Source organism: Canis aureus, chromosome 21 (genome assembly GCF_053574225.1).
Source record: "Canis aureus isolate CA01 chromosome 21, VMU_Caureus_v.1.0, whole genome shotgun sequence".
In the NCBI taxonomy this organism is placed as follows: Eukaryota; Metazoa; Chordata; class Mammalia; order Carnivora; family Canidae; genus Canis; species Canis aureus.
The window spans coordinates 20,283,974-20,304,946 of NC_135631.1; the positions used below are offsets into that span (position 1 = coordinate 20,283,974).

Below are 20,973 nucleotides of genomic sequence, written 5' to 3' on the forward strand. Positions count from 1 at the left end.
TTTACATAGCCACAGAGTCCTTCCCACAAAATATTTATTGACTCCAGTGGGAAAAAATAATTTTATGGTGCAGAAGCCTTGTGGACATAACTTTAATCAAATTAATGTCAGCAGTAATGGACAAATTGAGATCATGTATCATCTGATAATATGCAATGAGAATTCAGCAACACATCTGTGATATTTCTACCAAATATACATAATTTAAGTCTAATCATAAGGAAACATCAGACAAACCCAGATTGGGAACAATCTACCAAATACCTGGCCTGTAATCCTCAAAAGTGTTAAGACCATAAAAGTGAAGAAAGTCTAAGGAACTTCCAAATTGAATAGGACTGAAGAGAGACATAATAACTGAATGTAACATGTGATTCTGAACTGAGTCCTCTGCTCTGAAGAATGATATTGGGACAAGTGGCAAAACTTGAATAGGGTCTGAGATCAGATAGTATTATCAATTTCCAAATTATATCAATACCCTAAGTCAGTTATATTGTTGTTATGTAGGAAAATGTTTATAGGAATCGTAGCCTAAATTATTAAGAAGTGATGGGTCATCTTGTCAGCAACTTATCCTGTAGTGGAACGGGGGAAAAAATGTTTTTCTATATTAACAGCTTTTCTGGAAGTTTGAGATTGTTTCAAGATTTAAAAAATAAACATATGTGAATTTATGTGTGTTAATATCTTTAGTAAATTGAGAATATTTTCATTTTATCTTTAAGTAGGCTCAATGTCTAGCACAGAGCCCAACACAGGGCTTGAACTCATGGCCATGAGATCAAGATCTAAGCCGAGATCAAGAGTCAGATACTTAACCAACTGAACCACATAGGCACCCCAAGAGCATTTTAAAACTGGTAACAAGTTGAGTATCCTAATACAAAACAGACAAAAGATAACAATGAGATGCTCTCAAAAGAAGAAACAAAAATAACTAGTAAGCCTCACTAGTGATCGAAGAAATGCAAACAAAACCGAAGAGATACCATTTTTTCAGCTATCAGATATTTAAAATGATAACACCCTGTGTTAAAGATAGTGTGGATGTCACTTGTGTTAACCTTAGGAGTGTACATTGTTAACATAATTCTAGGAAAGGGTATCAAAAGTTGGAGTATACATTATCATTGTTGCCATCATCCCATTTCTGGGAATTGATCATAAAGAAATAATGATACAAGTTAACAAAGATGTGTGTACAAGAATGATTACCATAATTTGTGTGCATTACTGAAAATCTACAGATAACCTAAGAATTATCAGTATAGATTGGTTGACTAAATCATGTTGCATACACATAATGGAATACCTTGTTTGCAAAGTGAGGAGATAAGAACAAAACAGATTATAAAACAACATAATATATGTAATATATGATGTATATATGTAGAAAATGGTCTGTAAAGATATACATTAATAGCCTTACAGTAATTATCTCTGAGTATTTGAATTGCAGGTGATTTGGCCTTTTTTTTTTTTTTTTTTTTTCCTTTTTCTTTTTATAAACCTTCTTGTGAGACAGCATAGTTTAGATAGGGGCCCTTTGGTTAGACAATGTAGGCTTGAATCCTGACTCTTCCACTTACTAGCTGTATGACATTGTATAAGTTACTTTACTTCTTGGGCCCCCATTATATAGGCTTTAATAGGAGTATTAATAATAGAAACTACTTCTTACAATTATTCAATGAGATAATAAAAATTTACCATTTAGCAAACACTAGCTAATATAGTAAGGGCTTAATGAATTTAGCCTTCCATCATCATCATTATTTCTGCTTCTATGTCTAAAATTTATTCTAATAAACATTTTTATTAATAGATCAATAAAGCTATTTCTCCTTTAGGAATATAACTACATAAGCAAATATTTTTGATCTGGACAATCAACTTTCTTTTTCCCTATCTTATTCTTTCTTTTGAGAAAAATACATTTGGAAATCAATTCCTCCTTAGATATGACTGTGATTGAACAGTAGCCATATTTCCTGTGCCTCCCACACAACTTAGCTCACTCCTGAAAGCTTATTAAAAGACTCAGCAGGGATCCCTGGGTGGCGCAGCGGTTTGGCGCCTGCCTTTGGCCCAGGGCATGATCCTGGAGACCCGGGATCGAATCCCACGTAGGGTCGAATCCCACGTCGGGCTCCCGGTGCATGGAGCCTGCTTCTCTCTCTCTCTCTCTCTCTCTCTCTGACTATCATAAATAAATAAAAATTAAAAAAAAAAAAGAAAGACTTGGGTTGTCCACTGAGGCATCTTTTAAAAAATAATAATAAAAAAAATAAAAGACTCAGCAACAGAATGTTTTTTGGTACTCACTTGGCAGTTCTAGGTGGTACTGTTGTACTAGTCCCATTCCTTCTTACCTCCTTAAGAGTATACCTTGTTCCATGTTGTTATCCCACCTGACTTGCATCCATCCTGCAACTGGAGCATTACTATATTATATTTACAGCATGGGAATTGATAATCATTAACAATTACTGAAAGCCAGTTATCTCTCAGGTATTAACATATTATTTTTGTTATTTTACTTAATCTTTACACAAATCTCATAAAGTTTATAGTATCCCCCATTTTGAACATGAAGAAAGAGATACAATAAGTTTATTTAGTTTATTTAAAGTCACACAGGGACTCAATCTCAAGGGACTCCAAATAGCCAAAACAATCTTGCAAAAGAACAAGGTTGGAAGTATTATACTTCCTGATTTCAAAACATTTTACAAAGCTACGTTAGAGCAGTATGGTTTGGTACTGGCATAAAGGCAGGCATTTAGGCCAATAGAATATAACAGAGGACCCAAAAATAAACCCTTGCATTTTTGGTCAAACAGTCATCAACAGGAGTGCTAAGACCATTCAAGGGGAAAGAGCAGTCTTCAATAAATGGTACTGGGAAAACTGGATCTCTATATGCAAAAGAATGAAGATGGACCATTATCTTATGCCGTATATAAAATTAACTCAGAATGGATTAAAGACCTAACCATAAGACCCAAAATTATGAAAGTTTTAAAAGAAAGTGAGGGGAAAATCTTCATGACATTGAATTTGACAATTATTTCTTGGATATAACACCAAAAGCACAAGCAGAGAAAGCAAAAATAAACAAATGGGACTACTTCAAACTAAAACACTTCTATGCTTCAAAAGATACAATCAGCAGAGTGAAAAGGCAACCTAGGAAATAGTTGGAAATCTTTTATGTCATAAAGAATTAATATGCAAAATACATACAGAACTACAATTCAGCAATAACAAATAGCCTGGTTAGAATCTGGGCAAAGGGCTTGAACAGAAATTTCTTCAAAGATGATATACACATGGCTAACAAGCAACTGAGAAAATACTTACCAGCACTAATCATTAGAGAAATGTAAGTCCAAGCCACAATGATATAATACCTCACACCCATTAGGGTAAATTCTTGAAAAAATATGAAATAGAAAGTGTTGGCAAAGATGTAGAGAAATTAGAACCGTTGTGCCTTAGCGAGATTGTAAAATGGTACAACTGCAATGAAAAATGGTATGGCATTTCTCAAAAAATTGAAAAATAGAACTATATGATTGAGCAATCCCACTTCTGGGTGTATATCTAAAAATATTGAAAGCAGGGTTTCAAAGAGATATTTGCATACCCATGTTCAGAGTAGCATTATTCACAATAGCCAAGGGGTGGAAGCAATCCAAATTTATAGCAATCAATGAATAGTTGCTGATGGGTAGGTAAATGCATTGATGGATGTATCTGCTGGTTGCTTCTGTTTTCTCAGTGGAAGGTTAAAAGCTAAGAATACAGGGGATCCCTGGGTGGTTTGGCGGTTTAGCGCCTGCCTTTGGCCCAGGGTGCGATCCTGGAGTCCCAGGATCGAGTCCCACGTCGGGCTCCTGGCATGGAGACTGCTTCTCCCTCCTCCTGTGTCTCTGCCTCTCTCTCTCTCTCTCTCTCTCTATGTCTATCATAAATAAATAAATCTTAAAAAAAAAAAAGCTAAGAATACAGATGGATAAGGATATTAGATGTTTGTATAAAAAAAAAAAAAGAAAGTGTAGAAAAGTTATCGAGGAGGGTAAGACTGTGAATAGTGAGATTGCCAGGCAGTCTTAAGGACCTATTGAAGTTTGAGGTCATGAATTTACACTGAGATCAGTCCACGTGGTTGGAGCCATTTGTCCACCACTTTTAGCTGCACTGAGGCAAATGTGGAGTGGGTAGAGAGTTGAATTTAGCTGACTAGTTTTGCTGAGTGAGACAGAACAAGAGAAGAGCAAGGAAGTAGAGACAAGGACTGACCATAGATCAAGGTGATTAAATAATTAAAAGAGTATATCAAGGGGAATGGGTGAAGAAATCGTAGGCAATGGTATAGAGGTCTCTATGTGGTCAAATGATTACATATGGCCTCTAGGTGGAAAGATAGGAAGTGGCAGTTGTGGGGAGGAAAGAGCAGGAAGGGGAATACCAATTATTGATAATGGCAAGGTCTGACCATAGGGTAAGCACCATAAGTAGGTATGATCATAAGGGTAAGCACCATAAGTAGGATGGAGACAAGATCATCAAGAGAGAGGTGATCAAGAAACTGAAAGGCCAGGATATTTGAAAGATAATGATTCAGGGTTGGCTGGATGACAACAATGATGAGTAGTAGGAGACATAATCTAATGACTTGTTTACGTCAGTAAGTAAAGGAAATCAGAGTAATGGTGAAGTGAATACCTTTTCATGAAAGACCATAACCTCTTTCAATAGTATTTCTGTCAGACACTGGATTATTTAGCCTATACATGCAATTCTTATATCCTCATGTTCTTAGTATTTTCCCAGCTGTGGCTCATAGGTCTGTGCTGGTCATTGCTCTCCTTGCATTCCTAGTCTCTGTATGTTCTGCTCTTAGTTGAGTATTCATGGTAACGAGAATCAAACTCAGTGTTATTAGGTGAAAAGCATCAGAAAAAGAAAAATCTGTGACAGCCTTCAGGGTAATAGTAATGGAATTTTTAACTTGAAAATTACTTGTGAATAGACTTCACAGTCTTTATAGTCACATGCAAATTATATGCTAATATAACTTGAGCTCTGCAAACCATTTTACACAATTAGTTGAGACATTTGATATTGTGCCTATTGCCCTATAAGTATATCTCACTATTTGTCATAAATGAATACTTGAAATATATGTGTAAATAGAATTTTGGTAATACAAATCATTTTCTCAATGATTTACATAATAATATCAAAAATACTTCATATTCATTTTAAATTAATCCTAATTGGGAGTGATAAACAGTTTTCCCTAAGTATTTTTATCAAGTAGTTAAATCAATATTTAAATGCACCAGAAGTTCTTATTTTTAAAAACCCAGCAATTAATCATTTTAATGGGAAAAATCAGTCTTAAAAAGAAAAGTCGGATCCCTGGGTGGCGCAGCGGTTTGGCGCCTGCCTTTGGCCCAGGGCGCGATCCTGGAGACCCGGGATCGAATCCCACATCGGGCTCCCGGTGCATGGAGCCTGCTTCTCCCTCTGCCTGTGTCTCTGCCTCTCTCTCTCTGTGACTATCATAAATAAATAAAAATTAAAAAAAAAAAAAAAGAAAAGAAAAGTCATTGTTGAGTCCTGTAACTTTAAGTCCAAAAGGACAAGAGAGATTATTAATACAGCTCTGTCACATGAGAAAACTTTGAGCCCTGGAACAAACAATTAAATACTTTGCCTCATTATCACACATTTAGCTATAGTTGCTGATACAAATAGACCAGGAACCCAGATCTTGGTAATACTTCCCACTGTGTTATTCTGCTGTCTCGTTTATATACTGTAAATCTACATTTTTCCATCTTGAATTGTCTTTAATGTCATGTACCAAGTTAATACAAGTGAGGCCTATTTGTGAAGGTCTCATAGGTGCAACTAAAAGAAAAATACCTTTTTAAAAACTATACACTGGATACTTTGTGTTGAATGGAGTCATGTTCAAACCTCATCACAGCCACATTAGTGTATTTGAACCCACAGACTTTTCATTGAATCTGGATCTCACTCTGGGGCTTTATTTTAATTTAGCCTAAAGAGCAGATAAGTTGAATTTTTAGAAAACTTTTTAGGTGCCTCTTCTGTCACTTAATTGTTGTACAGCTTTGAACAAATCACCTAAGTCTCCAAAGGGTCTTAATTTTCTCTACCACAAAATGGAGCTAATGACTCTATTTACCTCACAGGGCTATTGTAATGATCAAATGTGGGAGAGATGCAAAACATTTTTGAGTATTTACTACGTCAGACACTTTACCAGTAGATAAAATTAAAATGAAGTAGTTTTGTTAAAAAAAAAAAAATCTATGAGAGTTTATTACCTATGATTAAAATTTTCACTTATAGACTAGTTATTTCATATATATAATTTTATTTTTATCATTTATGTTTTCACAAGTGAAATCTCATCTTTTGTTACCCAAGATTTTGTTGATTTTACATTTACATTTATTCTTTGATCACACTGAGACTTTTGTTCATTGTTTGAGAAACTACAAGGTAATAGACTGGTATTTATTAATTGCTTGATTTCCTTTCTAGGTATACTACAACTATATCTACACTTACAGCAGATTTACTAGACTATAGCAGATATACTATAACAGATTTTTTTAATCTTTTTAAGAAAGATTAATTTATTCATTTGAGAGAAAAAGAATGCCAGCTCAGGGAGGAACATAGAGAGAGGGATAAGCTGGCTTTGCACTGAGTGCGGAACCCAACGCGGGGCTCGATATCATGACCCTACCCAAAATCAAGAATCGGAAGCTCAATGGACTGAACCACCCAGGTGCCCCTTTTTTTATCTTTCTTAATGAGACTGACAAAAATTACTTTTCACAGAAAAAACAGTGCTATTTGTTGATAGAAATTGAAGCTCTCTGATGTAAATATCTATCAGACCTCCTGCTGAAAATTGGGTAGGGGAGATACTGATAGGTCCAAAAGTCTCATTTTTTTCTGTCAGTTTTTTTTAAATGTTGAACTTGATTATCAGAATATAGATTTAGGGGTGCCTGGGTGGTTCATTTGGTGAAGTGCCTGCCTCGATCTCACCTCAAGTCTTGATCTAGCCCACAGGGCTTCATGTTGTACATGGAACCTACTTAAAAAAAAAAAAAAATATATATATATATATATATATATATGTAATATATATTACATTTTGTGTCATTAGACCTCTTTTACTTATGTTTAATATTAATATAAAGAAATAAGTTATTCTTAGAAAACATGGTAATATAGCAGATATAGAACAACTCTTTCTTGACAGAAAAAAATTTAAATACTTGATATTTTAAAGGTAAAATTTGAAATTCTAATAATTGTTTTCACATTCTTTGTACTGTTATAGTTTTAAAGACAAATTGTGGAATCTCAAGTTAGATCATTTTACTATAAAAGTTGTTGAAAACTAAGAAAATCAAGGTAAAATAGTATATATGATTTGAAATGTGCTGCCTTTGGAGCATATTTTAAATACTTTGATAACCTTTGTTCATTGCTTGGAAACATTAATAAGGAGGACAGTGTCATATTTGTAACTAGATTTCCTTCTGCCTCCTTATAAATTTCCTGATTTATAAGTTACTATGCTGCTGAACAGCAACAAAAAAAGACAACAGCCTCAGAATTAAAGGGATTTAATTTTTTTTTAATTTAGATGACAACAGAAGGTATTTTTATCAGTAAAAGAGTTTTATAAGTATTGCTGGCAAAAACTATCTCATAAAATTAATAGTATTTTAACAGCAATATCATATAAAGTAATTTAGTTTTAAATGCTGTAATCCCATGTGTCATAAATGAATATTATCAATTTATATACCTGAATGTATTGCTTTTTTCCCGTTTAATTTGGTATCAATACATTTATTGTCCTAGAAATCTAATTAGTTTGAAGTTTATTACTTGTAAAGTTCTAAGCAATGCTGGTGACTAGATTGTTTTATGTCAGTGTTAAATAAAGAAAGAGGGGGCCCCTGGGTGACTCAGTGGTTGAGCTTCTGCCATGGGCCCAGGGTGTGATCCTGGGTCCGGGGGACCAAGTCCTGCATCAGCCTCCCTTCGAGGAGCCTGCTTCTCCCTCTGCTTATGTCTCTGCCTCTCTCTGTGTCTCTCATTAATAAATAAATAAAATCTTTAAAAAAATAAGGAAAGAGAGTAAGATATATTGGCTTTATGTCTCTATTTTAGTTCTACTATCAAACTTCTCCACCATCTTTGAAGAGAATCTTAGCTCTAATGTAGTTACCTTAACAGACTGGAAGAATATGAAATAATCGATTGTATTGATTGAGTAATTGCAATGAAAAACTCAGAAGTAATTTATGTATGTGGTATCTAGTAATGTACCTCAGATAGCAAATTTACTACCATGTGCTTAAGGCAAATTTTATTGAACAATTTGGGGCAGAAGGAAAAATGCTTGAGAAACTTTTTGTAATATATGAAATAATGTCTTGAGTAGATTCATTATTGGTGGATTAGAATGAATGGATATATTCATGATCCACCCTCCTTTAACCCATCCTGACATTCATCAAATGGCTGGCTGAAATTCATTTCATAATCTGGGACCTTGGAGCAGATTTACCCCTTGTGCAAATCTAATTGACCCAAATAGGAATTGAAAAACGTGCATTCAAACAGCAGTACCACCTTCTGAAAGTTGAGCCAGCAGGGACAAAATATGTTACTTATTTATTTGTATATATTTATGTGTTTATGTATATTTATATATTCATATATTTATGAAAGAGTTATTCAGTGCCATTATGGAATATCATTTTTTATAGACACATTTCTTCACTCATTAAACTGGAAAAATGTGTCCGTGTAATCCAGAGTACCCTCACTGAAAACAGAGAAGTAACTATATGAGATAACCATACTGCCAAAGCCTTTAATTGGAGTCATATTTGTTTTGTACATAACAACATTCCTTTCTCTTGGTTTTCCTTTTTGTTTTTGTTAGGTATTTTGGGGCTAGCTCTGGCTGTTAAACAAAACATTTACAGAGATATGCAACAGGCTGAACAACCTACTATTGTTTTTGCACACTAAGTAGTCTTCTACTTTTCTAACTTGTTCTGTTCTTTAATGTTGCATGTGTGCTTCAAGTTATATTTCATTTTTTTTCTTTAGGGCATTTATTCTGCATATGTGGTTGCTTTATTTGGGATCACAGTAAAGCAAACACCTGTATTTTTAAGGACACCCACAGCTTTAACAGCATCAGTCACTAAAATGTCTATGAAATAACTATGCTCCAGAACCTCATTATCATAACAATTAATGTTTAGCCATGGCACGCAAGCAGTGCATTATCAAGAATATTAAACTCAGTCAGTGTTAAACCAGATGTTCTTCACAGTTACTAAATTTCTTGAGATGTTTCATAACATTTGTAAAAACATTTTTTAATTAAGCTCTACACCTAACATGAGGCTTGAACTCATGCCCCCATTATCATCAATCTCATACTGTACCAAATAAGCCTGCCAGCATCCCTACTTTTGTAAAATATTTTTAAATAGTAATATTAATACTAATATTCATGTGAGAAATAATTTATCTTCTTGAATTCATATATATATTATTTTCATTTTAAAAACAAAGGAAATTATACTCGTCTTTGTATGCCTTAAAAGATCAAAATTTTAAATTACCATTATTTTAGCAGTTTGTTCTAAGAAAATTAAAACTTTTCAGATGAGCTTAGGTGATCAAGACATTGATTCAGGTGTACTTGGCATAGAAGTTCATTAACTCTATGTTAATTATCTATGATTACTACTGAAAAGCTATAGTGGCTTCATCTTGTAGGTTGCTTCATTAAATCATTAATTTTCTAGGAGGTAACTAAGCTTGACATAATTAAGCCATCTCAGTCTCCATAGATTTTTATCTTCCCATGATATCAAGAACACTGAGCTAGTGAATAGAAGGCATTGTAACTTATTTCCTCGATGTATTGACTTTACATTTTTAAATTATACTATTTTGGTTCATTGTATATTATATTTAGATAATCTCATAAATTTTAACTATTTCCTTACTGTTATAGCTTAGATTTTGAATTTCCTGTATAATAAGCCCATTTATATATTTGAACCACTTCTTACCCACAGTTCTTTGACCCATGGCTACATAAAGCTGCTTCAGTTTATCCAGAACGTCATATATGAGGAAGGATTTGATGGATCCAATCCCCAGGTATTGAGTACCTTCAAAGCCTTTTATAATCATTTATGTAATGTTGTTTTTAAACTCTCTAGAGGTAAACCCAGAAGGTTTTAGAATAATCAATAGTGAACAAGCTGTTTCCAAGCACAGAAGATGTAAATGAGCAGAACACAGGCAACCTTACTTTAATTGTTAATGTGTATTTAAAGTTTTAGCCAAGTTCTCATTGGATACACAGATGTATATGTACATTCTGACATAAATTAATTTTAAATACATATTTGTAGCAATTGGAATTAATAAATAGCCACATTTTGAAAATTACTCTTTAATAGTCAAGACTTGGGCAACCCGGGTGGCTCAGGGGTTTAGCCCCGCCTTCAGCCCAGGGTGCGATCCTGGAGACCCGGGATCGAGTGCCATGTCGGGCTCCCTGCATGGAACCTGCTTCTCCCTCTGCCTGTGTCTCTGCCTCTCTCTCTCTCTCTCTCTCTCTCTCTCTCTGTGTTTGTGTCTCATGCATAAATAAATAAAATCTTTTAAATAAATAGTCAAGACTTACACTTTCATATCTAAATTTATTATATTTGTCAACCAGTCCATAATTGAATTACCTTAAGAGTAAGAATTATTTTAAGATTTTATTTCTTATTATATCATGCTTTGAGTTGTCTCAAAAATGCATAAAAATGCATTTTATTTGCTGTGTTAAAATATTTGATATCTTAATTATTTCTCTGTAGCTCTATTTTTAAAAATGGAAGTTTTAAAATTCCCACTATTAAAGATTCCAAATTCGTACTATTAAAGCTGTTCCGGTTAGTTTACCTTAAAATGAGAGAAATTTCATTTCTAGATATCATGCCTTTCAGAAATCTTTCTCAGTGATTTTAATTGCTATAGCTGCTAGAGACATTCAGTTCATTATTATTATTTTAGCACAATTATTTCCAGAGCACCATTATTTTTATTGAAGAAAGCAAAGAATCCCAAAGACTTATTTTTGGCATTATCAATTGCATTTGCTCTAAATCCATTAATTTTAAGTATTCTTATAAACTTTACTGCTATAGTTAGTGTTTTTTCCACAGCACGATAATTTTTAAATTTTTTTGATCATTTTTTTGATCATCATTAGCAAGTTGAAAATACTTATGTGTGTGGTGAAGCATACACATTTATTTATAGATGGCTCTTCATGTATGTTACAATTTTTGATATGGTCCTTGGTTTTTAATACAATTTTATTTTGTTCATTGTTGCTCCATTTTTGGTCCTAGCTAAGATTTATGGGCACTGTGTCCTCCCTGTGTCTGGAGAGGTAAATTGGTCCCTGACAGACACCTCTCCCCACTCGCTGTGGTTACTATGGAAACAGGCATGTCATAACAGTTCCTATGATACAGTGTGCAGAGCTGCTGTTCTTACAGAATGATGGCATATCTTCTAAGAGCAAGAAATTTTATGAAATGCAAAAAAGCAAAGGCAATAGCATAAAGATACACACATACTTACATATATATGCATATACGCACATATATGTACACACATCCATCTAAAGGACCCTTGATCAGTAAGCTATTATTGGGAGGGAATAAAATATTTGTTTTCTTAGTTGTTTGAGTATGAAAAAACACCATTTCAGTAAATAGTATTTTATTTTATGAAAGTTGATTCAACAAACTGAACTTGTCTCTCTGAACCAGAGGTTCTACAACTATTAACTCTGAGATTAAACAGAGTTGAGGTAGATATTTACAAGGTGAATACCAAGAATGCTAATAAAATTTACCACGTGCTAGCAAGTTATCATAAAATATATTTCCTATTTTATTGGAACTAAAACATAAGGTTTATGTTACATTTTTATGTTAATAATATCCATATTGTTTTATTATAGAATGTATCATTTGCTAAATTACCTCATTTACACCTCTATCTCAGAAACTTTATTTTATATTTTTAGAAGGGAGATAGGTTCTTTATATTTGTTTTTATTGGTGTTCAAATTGCCAACATATAGAATAACACCCAGTGCTCATCCCATCAAGTGCCCCACTCCGTGCCCGTCCCCTAGTCACCCCCATCCCCCGCCCACCTCCCTATCTCAGAAACTTTAGATGAGTTCAAGAAGCCACAAAAAATGCATCTCTGAAGCACTACTTCAAAGAATATTATTCCTGAGCCAAAATAATGTTCTGATACTGAAATGAATCCTTCTTTTTAAAAGGAAATTTTCATCTTGCTTTCTCTGTCACTACATTTTCAAATAAACTTACATTTTCAAATAACCTAATTTAGTTTATTTGAAGTAGGCTATAAGGAATTGAGTGTTATATGCTAGTATATAATACTAGGTTTTTATATATATTTATATATATTTATACACTTAATTTATTTATATATTTTAATATATTCATATATATAAATACAAGGTAATTATATACTACCATATATAATTGGTAAAACCAAAAAACCTTGGTAGTAAGTAGTATATAGCTCATCTATAAAGATATTTGGAGTGGAGACATTTACAAATTGCTGTCACAATTTCATTTAAGTTATAATTTTTAAGTAAGAATGTGCAGTAAAAACAAAATTTGAACACTGATTTTACTTAGAATACCAGATTAAATATTTTAGATGCTCTCATAGAAATAAATTAAACTATTTATTATTCAGCTTTCAACTAGAATTTATCTTTTTAATTTTATTATGCCTTACAATGTGCTCCATTATTATATGGCATAGCAAAGGAATTAGATGTCTAAAATTACACAGGTAATCTGTAATTCGGCCTTTGTTTTTGTAATTACTATCATTTAAAATATATATATATAAATGTATACCCTATGTTGAAGTATTATGCTCAGTTATGTTCTGATACGCTGAGTACCTACCTCACTTACATATCTTATCGTTCATTCTTTGGCTTAATATTTTTATCTTAATCTTCAGATATGACAATGTTTCTGTCAAAGTTGCCAAACCTCTGTAGTTCTCCAGCTTCTGGACCTAACAGCATTTTTGTTATAAACTTTTAGCACGTGTTCTTTGATTATAATAGTTGGTATAATAGTGACTGGGTTAAAATATACAACTGACCTTTAATTTCTGAAATGTTGACAGGGGAAACAATATAATACTTCTCTCCCTCTACCTTCAGGTTTTGTTCTACTACCTATATTTTGGGGGAAAGTTTCTCTCCCTTTGTCTAGATTGCTCTTTGTTTTGAGAATCTAATTTAAGCTCAATTTATGAGAAAACAAGTTTAGGGATGACAAAATGAAACTTAATTGTGCTATTTTACTTAAATTCTGAGGCTCTAAGTAATACAGTATGAGGGATAACCTACCTATTTACAGACATTTTACATGATTTCATCAAAAACTTATTTAAATTTCTAACACATGCCATGGTACATATTATTACTTCATTTCATTCAAGTAATGCAAAAAGAAAGAAGAAAACAACTTTTATGAACTGCCAAGGATTGTTAACATATATCTTAATGTGATTGACTATTATAAACTTAATACAAACAGAAAAGAAAACTGGACGGGCTGCCTTAATGGTATGTTTCAGATCCTTGGAGTCAGGAAGGTTTTTTTTAATGTGCTTAAACTAAATTCCTTTTTCTGTAATCTCATTTTAATAGCTTTATCCAACCTGTTGTGTCCCTTTTTATATTTGAAGGATTGTATGGTCTCATAGAACAATATTCTGTTCTATTCTTTTTATTGTAAAGATGAGAAAACAAATGCCTAAGTAGTGTACGTGTCTTGCCCAGAACCATGTCTTAGTTGCACAGTTCAGGCTGTGAATATCTGTCTTACCCATCTTACTACTTATTGTACCTTTTTGTTTTTCCTCTTCTAACATTTCAGCGTTTTATTCATTTTCCCTACTTTTCTTTGTTGATTAGTTCTCAAAAATACACAAACTCAACTTTTATCTGTAATATCAAGGAGACAGTGGTTGGTTAATAAATTGTAGTAGTTAAATAAATTTTATTAGTTTTATTATAGCAATAACAAGTGATATAGGATCTGGCTTCATCAGAAATCACACTCAGAAATGGCACATGTTCCAAATTTTTGCTTTAAGAGAAAAAAACTTACTTTTCCCATTAGAATTGTAATAATAATTTTTCAATTATTCCCATATACCAGGTTTTGCTAATTTCTCCTCCTTTGCCCAGAAAATTTTGCCAGATTACTAAAGAAAGTGTTTATAAAACATTTGTTTCATTAGAATAACCCAAACAGTAAAATTTTTTATAAATACATTTATGGCAAACACTTATTGATAATCATCCTAGGTTTTATTCAATGGTTTTTAAATGTTCTTTTCCCAGGAAATGTCAGTCACTATTATGACCTTAATCTCAGTAGACTTGACTTCTAAATGTTCACTTGTTCAATTTTATGAAAAGTATTAAACTTAAATTATTTTGTAAAAATAGCTTCAAGAAGAGTAAGTAAAGACATATGTAGAGCGTAAAACCAAAACACACATTTTAAACTTCTTTCAAATAAAGTATCAGGCATTGAACACAATAGCATTAAAAGAGAAATATTGAGCAAATTATAGTTTATTGAAAGACTTGTGGAATCTTGTAATACTGAATATGGCTTGTAAGCATTCTGGTTTAGATGTTCTTTATTGCTAACTGATTTTTTATATATTATTTCAGGTGCCCCAAACATAATTATTAGCGTAGTCACTCTTAAAATATAGAAGCTTGAGGCTTTTGATATTCTTCAGATTTTCCAAAAGTAAGAAAAAAAATCAGTTGTTTTTAATACTCCTGTAATAATGAAGATTTCCTTTATATTGCCTTATACTAACTACAGATAAAGGTTTTTACCACCTCTACTGACATTATCTTCCTAATCTTTTATAAATTTAAAAACTGGCAAAGAGAAGTGAAAGAGGTATCCTGTTGGTTAACCGAAGCTAATATGTTTGCCTCCTTCCCACTTTCCTTTAGAAAAAACAGAAAAACATTTTAAGAATAGGAATCCAGAATCTTGGATCACCTTTATGGGGAGATGACATTTGCTGTACAGAAAACTGTGACAACAGCCACAGCCTTACAAAGTTCCTGTATGTTCTCCGTGGTCTTCTACGAACCTCTCTTTCAGCCTGTATCATAACAATGCCAACACATCTTATCCAAGTAAGAACCTTTCTTTCCTCTAACAAGTGCAACATAATGAAGAGCAATACATAAATGCTTTGTGAGTCTGAGTCTAATAAATTATTTTCGTAAGCCACTTAAGTAAAACAGATTTCAGAAATGCTAGGGAGGAAAATGTCTTTTACTTTAGATTGTTAAATTGTTGTGTATTTATGGTTTTAATATACAGTGAGTATGTGGTTAAGTCCATTTTTAATAATGTTATTATTTTTTCTTTGATTTCTTGTAAACATAGTATTGTGTCATGAGGTTGATTTTTACTGATTTTTTTTCAATAATCATAGAGCTGATCTGGACATAGATCTTGAAGGAATATTTATATACCTATTTTTATAGCAACATTATTTATAATAGCTAAAATGTGGAAGGAATCTAGGTATCAATTATCAGACAAATTGATAAGCAAGATGTAGACTAAATTACAGTGGAGTATTATTCAACCTTGAAAAGGAAGGAAATTCTGATATATGCATCAACACTGATGAATCTTGAGGACATTATCCTAAAAGAAATAAGTCAATCACAAAAAGACAAATACAGTGACTCCATTTACATGGGGTACTTATAGGAGTAAAAAATCATGGAGACCAACAGTAGCATGGTGTTTGCCATAGAGACCAACAGTAGCATGGTGTTTCCTTGTCTAGGGGGACAAGGAAATGGCAATTTATTTCTTAATAGATACAGAGTTTTAGTTCTACAAAATGAAGACAGATCTGGAAATTGTTAGTGGTGATGGTAGCACATTATGAATGTATTTAATATCACTGAACTGTATACTTAAAAATGGTTAAAATCATAAATTTTATGTTATATATCTTTTTCTATGTTTAAAATTTTGAAGGAAAAGATAAAAAAACTGATCTGGATTCAAAATTTTGAAGGAAAAAATAAAAAAAATACTGATCTGGACAAGTCCCCTTCTTCTTTGTTTCTGTGTATAAACCTTCTGAAGCTAGAATCTCAGGAAAGGAGCTCAGTCCTCCCAGATATAAAAAGAGGGATCTTTACAAGATTTTCCTTAACGGCTCAAAAATTCCTTTTCTTAAGAGTAATAAAGAGGCTGGGGTGCCTGGCTGGCTCAATCGGAAGGAAGAGCATGCAACTCTTGATTCAGGGTCATTAGTCTCTACACCCGATGTGTAGAGATTACTTAAATAAATAAAACTTTTTTAAAAAATTATTTTATCTTTTTTTATTTCATTTTTTTCCCCTTAAGAGAGAGAGAGCGTGGAGGAGGGACATGGAGGAGAAAGGAAGAGGGAGAGAGAATCCTACGCAGGCTCCATGCTCAGCTCAGAGCCCAACACGGGGCTCAACCTCATAACGCTAAGACCATGATCAAGCCAAAATCGAGTCGAATGCTCAACCAACTGTGCCACCTAGCTGCCCTTCCCAGTTTTTTTTTTTTAAATATTCAAGAGCCAAGTTTGAGACAGTTTTCCATCATTATTATTGTTGTATAGGTAATAGAGAAACTCACAACCCTGAATTGACATTATGAGTTGCATGCTGTCCAAATTCAGCCAGCCAGGCACCTCTCATATCAATATTTCTTAAATCCAAATATTTCCCTTTCAACAAATTGGGGAGAAAAAAATCTGCATTTCTTATCAATTTAATTACTGAAGCTGTGTTTTATTATCATATATTTTTCCACGGTATTATATATATTTCTGTAACAAACTCAATACTAAAAATAATATAATGAAAAATCAGCTGCAGTGAATGGAATGTGAAAGCCAAAATAAACTAAATCACTGAAACCATCTTTTCCAAATGTATATACTAAAACAACAATGATTTGAAATGACATTTATTGCATAACAAGTTTGAATTTTGTTTTCCTTTATTTCTCTAGGAAATCATAATAATAACAATAATGATAGCTACTAACAAATATAAAACACTTAAAGTCAGGATCTAACAGTTCTTATAAAATTTTATGTAACTATGTTATGATCTCCATTTTATACATAGGAAAACTGACATACAGAAAAAATTAAGAAACTAGATCATTGTTCAGTACTTGAGAAACCATGATTTGAACCCAGAGAATTGGATTCCAGAACCGCATATTAGAATATATAACAGAGTTTCATTCTGAAACTCATTCAAAGCTGGTAAATCTCATGTCTTTTATATTAGATCTAGAAATGACATGGGGCTCATCTGAGCTGGGGGGGGTCTGTGCAAACTCTACATTTAAATGCATTCACAGAAATAATGAGATATAAATGAAATTTGGAGATCGCCAAGGAGATCAAAAAATGCCATTTTAAGGTACTGTATTTAAATATATTGTAGAATGGTTAAAGCTGAGACTTTGAGGGCTTTGAAGTTTGTGAAACATGAATCCTTGAGCTTTCCTTCAATGCACAGGAAAAGGTTCATATTTTCCTTTAAGAAAAAGTCACTGTTTTAAGTGACTAAAAATTTTAAGGTAGTCTGATGTGGCACTATATTCCCTCTGCACAAGTGGAAGAGGAGTGTAATTGACAGCATACCCCCATACATTGTCAGTGACTTGTGCTTTTGAGCTTTCTGAGGGTTACCATAGCAACTTCCTGCTGTTCAAGTTAACATTGCTCTTTAATAATTACCAGCATTTAGCAAAATAAAAATTAGATCTTAATCAGAAAAAAATTTTTGACTTTTCACATCAAGATTTCTTTTTTGTTTTTCTCAAGTAAACACTATCCCCAATATGGGGCTCAAACTCACAACCCTGAATTGATATCACAAGTTGCATGCTGTCCAAATTGAGCCAGCCAGGCACCTCTCATATCAATATTTCTTAAATCCAAATATTTCCCTTGTAACAAATTAGGGAGAAAAATCTATATTTCTTATAAATTTAGTTATTGAAGCTGTTTTTTATTATTTTATTCATTCATTCATTTCTTCTACACTGTTTTTGGGTGACTGGTAGTGCTGTAGTCCACTTCATATATCAGTGGAAATTTTAAGATGAATGAGAGGTACTGATTCCTACCAGTACTACTCTCTAGTTCTCTAGTGGGAAGGCAAACATTAAAAACTTGTGTTACGGGCAGCTCGGGTGGCTCAGAGGTTTAGCGCTGCCTTCAGCCCAGGGCCTGATCCTGGAGACCTGGGATCGAGTCCCACGTAGGGCTCCCAGCATGGAGCCTGCTTCTCCCTCTGCCTGTGTCTCTGCCTCTGGCTCTTTCTGTGTCTCTCATGAATAAATAAATAAAATCTTAAAAAAAAAAAAAAAAAAACTTGTGTTACAATCTGAAAATGAAGGTAAGGAAACAGTTGCATTCATAATAGCACCAAAAAGAATAAAATACTTAGGAATAATTTTAACAAGGAAAATGTAAAACTTACACTCTGAAAATTACAAAACATTGTTGAAAGAAATTTTCAATACCTAAATGAATGGAAAAACTTCCCACGTTCATGGGTCAGAAGGTTCAGAATTAATATGATCAGTCTCCAAACTGATCTACAGATCTGACACACTCCCTATCAGAATTCCAGCTGACATTTTTGTAGAAATCTGTTAGGCTGATTCTAAAACCGCTATGGAATTTCAGAGGACTTAGAATAGCCAAAATCATCCTAAGAAGGAATAAAGTAGGTCTCGTATTTCTCAATTGCAAAAGTTATTATCAAATAATGGTTAAAGACAGTATAGTACTATCATAAGAATAGTCATATAAATCAATGGAATGGAATTAAGAATCCAGAAACAAATCCGTATTTGTATGGTCAACTGATTTCAACAAGGTTGCCAAAACTATTCAGTAAGAAAAGAATCATCTTTTTCAACAAATGGAATGGGACAATTAGATAGGCATATGCCAAGGAATGTAGTTGATCTATAACCCCACAGCATGTACAAAAATTAACAAATGGATCAAAGACCTAAAATGTTAGAGCTACAAAATATAGAACTCTAAGAAAAAAAACTTGGGGAAAAACTTCATAACTTTAGATTTGGCAAAGGATTCTTAGATATGGCACCAAAAGCACAAACGATGAAAAAAAAAATAGACAAATGAGACCCCATCAAACTTAGAAACTTTGTTTCTTTAAAGTAGGTTCCACACTTACTGTGGGGCTTGAACTCATGACCCTGAGATGATGAGTCCCATACTCTACCAAAAGAGCCAGCCAAGCACCTCAAAATGAAAAACTTTTATGTTCAAAGGATGGATACCATCAAGAAATCATTACAGATGCCCACCTACAGATAGGTGAAAATATTTACAAGTCATATATCTGATTAGAGATTTGTATCTATAACACACAAAGAATGCTTTCAACTAAATAATAAAAAGACAACTCAAGGGTGGCTTAGTGGTTGGTCGTCTGCCTTTGCCCCAAGACATGATCCTGGGATCCAAGGTCCAGTCCTGCATCAGGCTTCTTGCAGGGAGCCTGCTTCTCCCTCCCTCCCTGTGTCTCTGCCTCTCTCTCTCTCTCTCTCTCTCTCTCTCTGTGTGTCTCTCATGAATAAATAAATAAAATCTTAAAAACAAAAAAGACAACTCAGTTAAAAAAAAAAGGGATAGAAATTTGAATATACATTTTTCCAAGGAAGACAGAAAAATGGCCAATTAGCACATGAAAGGTGCTCAACATAATCATCGAAAATGCTAATCACAATTACAATGAGACACCACTTCACACTCTAGGATGGGTAAAATAGAACCTCAGGTAGCCGTAAGTGTTGGCAAGATGAAGAAATTGGAACCATTGTACCCTGCTGGTGGGAATGTTAAAGGGTATGGGTGCTTTGGAAATAGTCTGCACTTTTCAGTGATTCAACGTAGAGTTACCATATGACCCAGCAATTCCATTCATTAGTATATATCAAGAAAAATGAGACCATATGTCCAAATAGAAACTTGTGCATGAATGTTTAGAGCACCATTATTCCTAAGAGCCAAAAGATAGAAACAGACTAAATTTCTAATAACTGATACCTAGATAAGCAAATGTGGTATATCTATCTATACAATGAAATAACATTTGGGTCTAAAGGAATAAAGTACTAATACTTGTTGTTAGATGGATGAACCTTAAAAAGATTATGACAAGTAAAAGAAGTCATCACACAAAAATATATACTATATGATTTCATTAATATGAAGGTCCTGAATAAGTAAATCTATAGAGTCAGAAAATAAATAGTGTTACCTAGGACTTGGAGTGTAGGGAGACAAGGAGACCTTAAGTATGTGGAGGGGTGATTTGTAAAAAGATTTAAGGTTTTTGTTTTTTTTTTAAGGTGGAGAAAATGTTATAAAATTGCCTTGAGTGATGGTTACACATATCTGTGAATACTAAAAAAGCACTGATTGTATACTTTAAATCAGTGAATTGTATGGTATGTGAACTTTATCACTAAAGCTGCTGATAAAAAAAAAAGATAAGTTACAAAATAGTTGGTAAATCTGATAGAGTTATGAGGATACCAGATCAGAACTTTAGTCCAATAGTTCTCAAACTTTTTTTTTAGTCTCAGAACCTCTTTACACTCTTAAAAACTATGGAAGATC

At 33.2% G+C, this 20,973-nt stretch overlaps 1 protein-coding gene across 4 annotated transcripts in view; it reads left to right on the top strand.

Annotated features, from left to right (window-relative positions):
• ELP4 (elongator acetyltransferase complex subunit 4) overlaps nucleotides 1-20,973 on the top strand; it is a 252,914-nt gene that overhangs the window by 78,959 nt on the left and 152,982 nt on the right. For 3 of the 4 annotated variants that reach the window (XR_013360053.1, XM_077863451.1, XM_077863449.1), the window contains exons 6-7: nucleotides 10,185-10,272; nucleotides 15,233-15,421. Coding sequence is in view for 3 of the 4 variants with exons in the window: in XM_077863451.1 (XP_077719577.1) it covers nucleotides 10,185-10,272; nucleotides 15,233-15,421 (277 nt within the window). In the remaining variant the exon portion in view is untranslated. The remainder of the gene's footprint in view (nucleotides 1-10,184; nucleotides 10,273-15,232; nucleotides 15,422-20,973) is intronic. The other variant, XM_077863450.1, reaches the window with a different exon arrangement.